General features: G+C 33.3%; 1 protein-coding gene across 1 annotated transcript; it reads left to right on the top strand.

Annotated features, from left to right (window-relative positions):
* Positions 1-4,663: 4,663 nt before the first annotated feature.
* On the top strand, positions 4,664-4,864 carry LOTGIDRAFT_138268 (hypothetical protein; the record flags this gene model as incomplete). Its single annotated transcript, XM_009048555.1, has 1 exon — positions 4,664-4,864. A coding segment is annotated over one exon (201 nt), but the record flags the coding sequence as incomplete, so codon positions are not given.
* Between the last annotated feature and the right edge of the window lie 4,712 nt (positions 4,865-9,576).

Genomic DNA, 9,576 nt, shown 5'->3' with positions numbered 1-9,576 from the left:
CAGTTAGGCATAGTCAGCTAGTTTGGTAAGAGTTTTGAAGATCTTGAAAACATCCATTGAAACTCTTGACAATTTCGACCTTGGATTTGATGAAAATATGAATAGATGTAAACAAATTTATTTAGTAGGTAAATTCTTGTAACGACTTAAGTTACTGCCAGACAGTTTAAGGCTTCAATCAAACATGACTCTAATGGGAGCTCCAGGTTTTGGAGGAAAAAAGAGGTGGGGTTGGGGGTAGGGTGATCAGGATTCTCAGCTCCACCCCCCCTCCTCCTCGTTAGTTACAATTGCCCTATCTATTGTATGCTAGGTGATCATTGGCTACAAAAATTGAAAAGCTGAATTGTCCTGATTTGAAAATGTAAGAGCTCCTACTGAGTATTTCTGTGTTGGTATTATCTATGACATACTGGATGTTTGAATGATATAGTAATGAAAGTTTTGAGTTAAAGGAACTGTCATCGTCAAGTCATTTGAGAATTTCTGTCTTTAAACCGTAACAAAATGAATTAAAAAGCTCAATTTTCCAGCCATGAACAACAGTTTCTGATTTTTACAAGTTATTTCTGCACTAAAATTGTATCTATGGCAACATGCAAGGGCCTTGCTGCGGTAGTTTTGAAGAGACAAATACAATATCTATGGCATGTTGGGTATAAAGTCGTGATAAATACAGTATATCGTGATAAATGTAGAATAATGAAAGGTTATAGGAAGATAGTGAATGTCAATGTGGTATAATTTGATATTAAACTGTCCGACAGTAAATTAGTTGATTATAGACAAATAATATTATTACTAGAGATATAGGTTGTCATGACCAAAGTTTTATATACAACGACTTAAACATCTAAATATGTATTAAAGAGATTGTGAAGAGGTTTTTCTGAATTATTATGTATATTGGTGACACTTTGCATCAATGTGCACCATTCAAATATCGAATTCTGGTTCCTGCAATTATATAATTATCTCAAAGGCTCTTAGATATTATAAGTAGTATTTGCGATGGTGACGTCACACACAGAACATGATAACTCAAACACTATCAAACAGTTTGAAGATGTCTTAAATAAAAATTCCCCTCCCCACTGTCAGAGATTGAAACTAGTGGGCACCCAGAGAAAGATATCCCCCCCCCCTCCCCTTCTGAACCCCTAGAATATAAGTATGAATAATGAAGCTAATATTTTGACAGATCTAATTGAATTTGTATCCAGCCAGTATAAACACCATGTATGGTAATTTGACAAGTCGTAGTTTGACAGGATGACCACTGGCTATTTACTGACCAGGTGAAATAAATCAGGTGTAAGGTTAGATATTCTCCCGTAGAATTTGATAAGGTCAAGATAATTCAGAAATAAATTTACTGTATCAAAATAACTTCTTAGATTCTGAATCTGAATAAATATGTCGTAGAGCCAGGTATTCAGTGGCATTGAGATTTGGAATTGAAATAAAATGAGGGTTTTGATCCGTCGTCACTTGATTGAGTTTATGAAATGAAATGGTGTTGTTTTATAACTATCTTGAGATCTTTAGCATGTACAGTACAGTGACTTGATATTGGTAAGACCCTTTTCCATGTCAGTCCTCCTAACTTGCATCACTGACAGGGGAAATCTGATGGAGCAAGTGTCTAACTCTCTGAGCCACCACCCACCCCACCTGCAACCTCGGAGAAATGTACTTAGAAATGATTTGAGTTGGTGTGGTTGGTTGAGCCATCTGAAGGAGACACACCACACTGCTGTCAGGTGTGACCTGCAAGATGAATAAATTATCTGATTATTAATATACTTGACACAGTGACCTAGTTATAGACTAAGGGTTAGAAACAGACGGTTATCTCTGGCTTGGTGTGTATTTATGTACAAGGTGTGTATTTATGTACAAGGTGTGTATTTGTACAATACTGTATTATAAAGAGATATGCAACATCTGTTCTTTCTCCAGGCCCTATTATACTGGCTGTGAACAATACAAATGACAGAAGGTAATTGAAAAGCAAGCTAATGTCTCCACCTTCACAACACAACAAAACACAACACAACACAACACAACACAATTTATAGAAGAATCTAGTCAGATCATGAATGGTAACCTGCAGAAAAAACACAAAAAGTAACATCCGGATCATAAATACGTACAAGCAAGACAATTCCGTTAATCTAAATCTCGTCCAAAGTATGAAAAAATCGGGAGTAAAAGTTGTATAGTAGTGGACTCCTCCAAAGAGAAGTATCATCAGGTGTTTCAAAAAGAGTGAGCATGGTCTGCTGAATTTTAATCAAATAGATTCTACAGACTGCCTATTATAGATCCATAAATAGCAGCTTAAAATTCACTGCAAATTCATGTACAAATCTATTTGGATAAAGTAAACCACAGTCTTATTTATTCATTGATAAGGGAGTATGATTAGACTGAACATACAGCTTTCTTCATTAGAATTTGTTACTTAATTGTATTCATTTGACATTTGAAGAAATATTTTCTATAGAAAATAGTGAAAATGATTTCTGAAGTATTCTTTGTAAATAGATATAGTTTGAATTGGTTGTCATGGCTTCAGGAGAGCTCTTCAAGCTGTGAGATAATAAACTACTATGGCCGCCTGCTGACAACTAATTCATTTCACTTCTAATTATTTTATTTTTACAACAATTATTTTTTCGAACATGTTTGAGGTAAGGTTAACATGCGTTTCTTCCTTCTATTTCATAGAGAGACCTGAAGGGATGTTGATCTGGCTATATTTGATAGTCATGTCTGACCATGCATCAAGGATGCAAGCATGTTGTGCTTGTTAAAAACTTACGGCAGACAGCAGGCGCTATATGCTTACTCTTCTAGACACCTGATACACCTTTTCATTATGAAATACGTACTCACTTATGATTGATATACTTCCTTATGTGAAAAGTTCATTGGTTTCTACCAATGTTTCGTCAAAATGCTGTTTTGGATTTCGAGCATCGTTTATACTTGATTTATTAATGCCTGCTTTCTATAATGGATCTCATACGTAGCCAAGTTTTATCAAATAAGTTGTATAATTTTATCTTCTTGATATTTTTTGTCCTTCCTATTTGAAGAGTCTTGAAACTGTTTACAATTTACATTAGAAATAAATAATTCAAGATAGATTGAAAGATGAGGATCTAAATTTAGATGCACACAATGAATATTTGATTTCAGTTTAATGTTCTTAAGCTTATTTCTAAGATGTATTCTAATTGGAGTTTCAAATGCCTTAAGCTTGCTAGATACATAATGACCACTGCAGGATGTGTAGATACATAATGACCACTGTATGATGTGTAGATACATAATGACCACTGTATGATGTGTAGATACATAATGACCACTGTATGATATGTAGATACATAATGACCACTGTATGATGTGTAGATACATAATGACCACTGCATGATATGTAGATACATAATGACCACTGTATGATGTGTAGATACATAATGACCACTGCAGGATGTGTAGATACATAATGACCACTGTATGATGTGTAGATACATAATGACCACTGCATGATGTGTAGGTACATAATGACCACTGTATGATATGTAGATACATAATGACCACTGCAGGATGTGTAGATACATAATGACCACTGTATGATGTGTAGATACATAATGACCACTGTATGATATGTAGATACATAATGACCACTGTATGATGTGTAGATACATAATGACCACTGCATGATATGTAGATACATAATGACCACTGCATGATATGTAGATATGAAAAGGAAGCCTATATCATTTTAAGTCAGTAATTTCTATAGCTGAGACCAAATCATATGAACATTTTTTTTTTGTAGAAAGTTCAAATATCTCGTCCTAAATTACATTATCAATTGTGATTTCTGTCACGGAGCCTTTATCTTGTCTCCATGTTTAAAGAGCTATAATGATAACAAATTGAATATCAAATAAGAGTATGTGGTCATAAATTGGCCTCCTCATGACGAAAGCGGAGCCCAAATACAATTCATATTTAAAGAAATTTTGAAATAACTTGTTCTGCTTCTCATAATTAACATAAAATAATTATAAGCATCACTTCCCTTTGTTGAAAGTCATACATGTTAATGATGATGATGAATTTAAATATTAAAAGAGAAAGATAGACAAGGTCAGGGTGACCTATTAACACCTGCCCCTGGAATATCATTGTTCTATTGAATTATCTGAAGTGATATTATACAAGGAATATAACCTGAATAAAAAATGTATCATTGTGAGGTGTTGTCATTGGTTACAGCTGTTACAACATACCTGTTGGTAGATTTAATTAATGATATCATTGTGTTTTTCAGGTCAAACTGTTCTGTTGCCCTTTTTAAATTCCTTATAAAAACTTTCTGTGACAAATTCATCGTTCATAGAATGTTATGATATCATTGTGGTTCTGAGTCAAACTCAGTTTTTCCTGATAAAAACTTTCTTTGCAATTCACAATAAATTTTTCATGACAGTTTTACCCCTTCATATACCAAACCTTGTCTCTTTGCCTTTATAATCACCCCCACTGTATCAATAATCCTGAACCCTAGGCTGCTACAGAGAGTCGGCCCAGTATCGGCTCCCACCCTCTGATACCTACACGGCACGGGCCTACCCACATTGCACAGGCACTACCCACATTGCACAGGCCCTACCCACATTGCACAGGCCCTACCCACATTACACGGGCCATAGCAACATTGCACAGGCCCTACCCACATTGCACAGGCCCTACCCACATTGCACAGGCCCTACCCACATTGCACAGGCCCTACCCACATTGCACCGGACCTACCCACATTGCACAGGCCCTACCGACCTTGTATTAACATCATAATATTTGATTGTTTGAGAAGACAGATATTTAAAATACAATAGAAAATTAAAGAGACATCTATTTAACAGTATTGATCATGAAGCGTGTTTTTCCCTCTAGTAATGGTTTTTAAATATTTACCAAGATGACAATTTTATTTATAATTTTCAATCTTTTGTCAATGAATGAGGTCCTTTGTTAAATGTCTGTTTACAGTCAAAGGCTTTGTTCGATTTTGTTTGTTATTTTGAATTAATTTTAATTAAATTGAATGTTGAACCGAATATGTCAGGTGAAAGGGAACGTGTGGGTGGCAAAGGTCAATTTAAGGCATTAGAAATTTCCACTGTTAAGGACCCTGTTAAAAAAAATGATTAAACGTTAACTTTCAGTTAGGTAGAAGGGTAGAAAGAATATGTGTCCAGGGGGCCAGGGGGCCAGGGGGCCAGGGGGCCAGACCCAAACTAAAAAATGTTGCCCCCCCCCCCCCCCCTTATGAGATTTGGTACCCACAGAAATATATGATTTTACGCTGTATGATTTTAGACTTTGAGTCCTTTGAAGTTAAAAATAAGTCAATATCTTAAAGAAAGAAAGTATTTTTGACATCTGGTCTTTTAAGCCATTGAAAAGATCTTTCTAGGCCATCGATTTGACATTATAAAATGTTACGAACTAGAAATATCAGATTGATTATTCAATTTTACACGCTATGAGTCTTTGTTCTATTTATAGTAACATCACAAAGCTTGTATTTTTTATGTCAGTTCCTGCAAGCCAGGTGTCGTGGTAATCACAAAGACTTTTGTTCCACCTTAGTTGTAGTTGCAGAGTTAGAACCCACTGCTTCATTTTCTGTTTTTGGTTCCTAGATTTGGATTTATTTCTCACTGGTAAGATATTGATATTTTCAGATGATTAAAATAATCATGATAATTTATTACTTTTTTTTTTTTTTCACCCCCAGGTGTTGAGATTGGGTTGTGATTTTGATGATTGGTTTATATATTTTAAACTTTGAAGTAATCCGTTTTATTTGCTAGATATTTCTATTTTTTTAGATTGATTTATTGTCTCTGTGTTTCTAAACTTAGAATTATGTCTCACTGTTACATTGTCTCTTTGTGGCTTTCAATAGTTGATTATTTTCCCCGGGTAAGAATTTCATAAGTTTTTATGCTAATTAACAATGATCCAAATATTTTAAAATTTTGTGGGGTGGGGGAATCGTTAGGATATTAATGTATAATGAAATGTAATTAAGAGAGATACATTGTTTTTTCTGCTCCTAATTAGTTTTTTTTGAATTAAACGAACCCTGGATTTCAACCATGTATTCTCAACTAAACTAAGTCAACTGATGCATTATGATGTAATAAAGCCGTGTTAAGATATTGAATAGTAAAGAGTTAGTTTATAATATAAAGTTAAGTTGATAGTGTAAACTATTTGTTATAATGTAACAAGGTATGATGAGTTAAACTCAGTCTAATGGATATTTCATGTTCACCAGTAAATATCAATATTGTTGTTTATTATATACAACACTGACATACACCTACACATATAATTCAATATTATTTGTTCTTCATCTTTCGGTCAAATATTGGATTATACTATACAGGTCATATAGTGTAGTGGATTTTCTTCAGAAAGCACTGGCCCTGACCAAATAGAATTACTTGACCCACAATAAACCACAATTATACAGAGGCTATGATTATCTGGTTGCAATCAATATTATTTTCTCTTGTAAAAGAATGGTAAAATATTATTATCAGTTTTCTAACTGTACAGCAGTGTAGCATCATGTGTTTCTGAAAAGTAAGTATACCCTTCCTCAGATTCCATGATTTCAACTCTATATACTTGATGTCCATCTTTATCTACAAAAGGAGAGGGTATTATAGGTGAAAACCTGTTCTCCAATCCTATTATGTTAATAAATATTGTTTATACAAACAGAAATACTGAGAGGATTTACTGTTATTTTACTCAGTTCTCTTTCCGGGTTCATACAATTTGGCTCTAGAAATATTAAATGCTGCAACTCATTTCAATTACATAAGAATTCATACTCATTCAAGATCCTTCATATATTAGTGGATAAAATTACATAAGTAATGTAAGAAATTACATAATCTATATCTGTAGGACATATTTATCAGGAAACCAAATATTATTCTACGCCATTCTGTCAGAAAGTTAGGTATTTTCTCTGTTAATGTTAGTAAAAGTAGTTTATTTTCACTTTAGTAAGGAAATGACTTGGTATTGTTTAAAATTATTTTGGTTCGGATATTACTCACATTCACACTGTAATGACGTGATGTTAGAATATAAAATCAGAATTCGTCATTTTTATCTCGTGAAATTTTATTCAAAATGCGGTGCAAGTCAGTTGTAGAAAAAAATGTTTGTTTGTTTTTTTGTATTTTCTTCTATTATACTTAATGCTTTATGCGAATTCTTTGCAAATTTTATAAAGTTATCCAAACATCCAATTCAGACCAGTTTCCACACATGATTTCTTACTTATTGCTTGGGGAACCAGTGCGTTTTCCTTTTTGTATCGTTATACATTTTGTCATATGTGATGTGAAAGGTAAGTCAGTTGACTGGCCTAGATGCAGAGAGGTATAAGGTGTGTTGAAAGAGTGGGCATGCTCTACAAATCTAAATTTGTTTTAGAATTTTAAATTCTATATAGATAACAGTTAAACATGTGATCATATTGTTCCTGAGGTAATTATTCTACCCACTAGTGTTTAACTCTAAGTCCAAGGCTGAAGACTTTTGAGAGTTGGGCTTCAAACAAGTACTGTGGCGGGTGTTGCTAGCAACGCAGCGCTTTCTCACTCTTCCAAGAGAGTCCACATATCTGATAATGTTTATTTAGAATATTTATGGTACATATCTTTAGATGATCGTATCACTTTAACCACGATATCTACTCTACTTGATCAACACTTAACGGAGGAAACAATCACTTTTAAGTCTCAAGATGTTTTTAAATTTTGAAGTGGTGGTTACAACAATTGATCTGAATTGTTATTCATATTTATATTTCTGGTGATTTTTTCTATTTCGTGCCTTTGACAAGTTAAAGAGATCTCACTATTTAATATTGTTTGTTAATTCTAGCCTGGAATAACTACTTCTAAATTAAAAACTGGTTGAAACTTCAAATACATATTATCACTTTCTTCAGCATGTCGTCAAAATTTGTAAAGCCAATTTTGGTAGGAATGAGATTGAAGGTCCTTCTTACTTGTGTATTTCTTGTGTCCAGATGATGGTAAGAAGGTGTCAAGTTTTTATGCCGTTTTAGCTCGGGTATTTTGGGTATCAGGATGATGATATGGGATTTTTGTCCAGAAAATAAATTCTTTGGAGATATTAGGCAACTGACATCTTGCAATGGATATCAAGTTTCATCAAAGCCAGATCAAAACTGTGGCCTATCTCCTTAACAAATTAGTTGTGGACAAATTGACTGACTGACGGACACGCAGCGGAAATTTTGAATAAGATTCTCCTTCAAAATTTTGATTCAGAGGTGATTAAAAAAAGAATTTCTGTTGAAAAACTTGGTATTTAGAGATCATAAATGATTCACCCTATTGAGTCAGTATTGATAATTTGACAGAGAACAGGTAGTCTGTTTAAACAATGACTATATATCTATCAGGTGTTGGTGGGTGTGCTACAGATATTGATATTGATTGATCTTATCATATTATTACTCATTACTATTATCTTTATGATATCTCTGCTTGATCCAGCAAATCCCAAATTTCATTAACCAAACTTCATTAACCTATATCAAGACAGAAAAGTAGACGTAAAACTCAGTTTTGCTTGTGTCTCCAGTATCAGTGAGTGTTTTTTATCTCTGATGAGTGTTATTATAATATTAATCATTATCTTCTAAATATCTCTCAGTCCAGTTAATTCTTAAATTACATCAACCCTAATCCAAACAGATAACAGATTAGGTAGGATAACCTTAAATACATACAATGAAATTTTCATCCTGTCATTATCAGATCATTGATAGCAAGTGATGTGATAAAGATGTATGTTGTAAAGGGATGTATTCATATAAATATATGCTGTAACTGAAAATACAGGTCTGGTTGTTTCGTTTTATGATTTTTCTGAAGGTTATTACACTTGCCGTCTTGAATCTAAATCTTTATATGAATATATTGAGATTTTATTGTCCATAGAGAGATTGTTGCAAGGTCATCTGAATATTCACTTTACCAGCAATTTGATTGAAATTCAGAAATGGATTTTTCCCGTCTTGTTTTTTTGTCTGTTGGTTACTATAGTTGCCATCTATTATCTAAATCTTTATTTATGTTCTACAGGACCATATTGTTCTTACAAAGATTGACAAATTATTTTCTTGTTTTTAAGGGTTTCTTGTGAAGTTTTTCAGATTTAATTTGTTTTAGTCCACTAAGATGTCATAATCTATACCCTTAAAACAACTATGAATATATTGTTAATTGTTTCGATGTTATTATATATTCATGGAATGTTATCATGGTGTTGAAGGGGTTATTCTGGGTTATCTCTGGGTATTCACCAGGTCAGCAGGTCGTTTAACAAATTATTTTGTCATAATTAATATTTCATTGTTTATCTACAGCTGGTTACATCTATTTTAACAACGTAATTTACTATTTAAATTTTAAATCTTCCATATCAATAACT

The sequence above is a fragment of the Lottia gigantea genome, assembly GCF_000327385.1.
Source record: "Lottia gigantea unplaced genomic scaffold LOTGIsca_124, whole genome shotgun sequence".
Lineage (NCBI taxonomy): Eukaryota > Metazoa > Mollusca > Gastropoda > Lottiidae > Lottia > Lottia gigantea.
The sequence above is the reverse complement of the archived record's forward strand: the minus strand, read 5'-3'. Positions and strand labels throughout refer to the sequence as shown.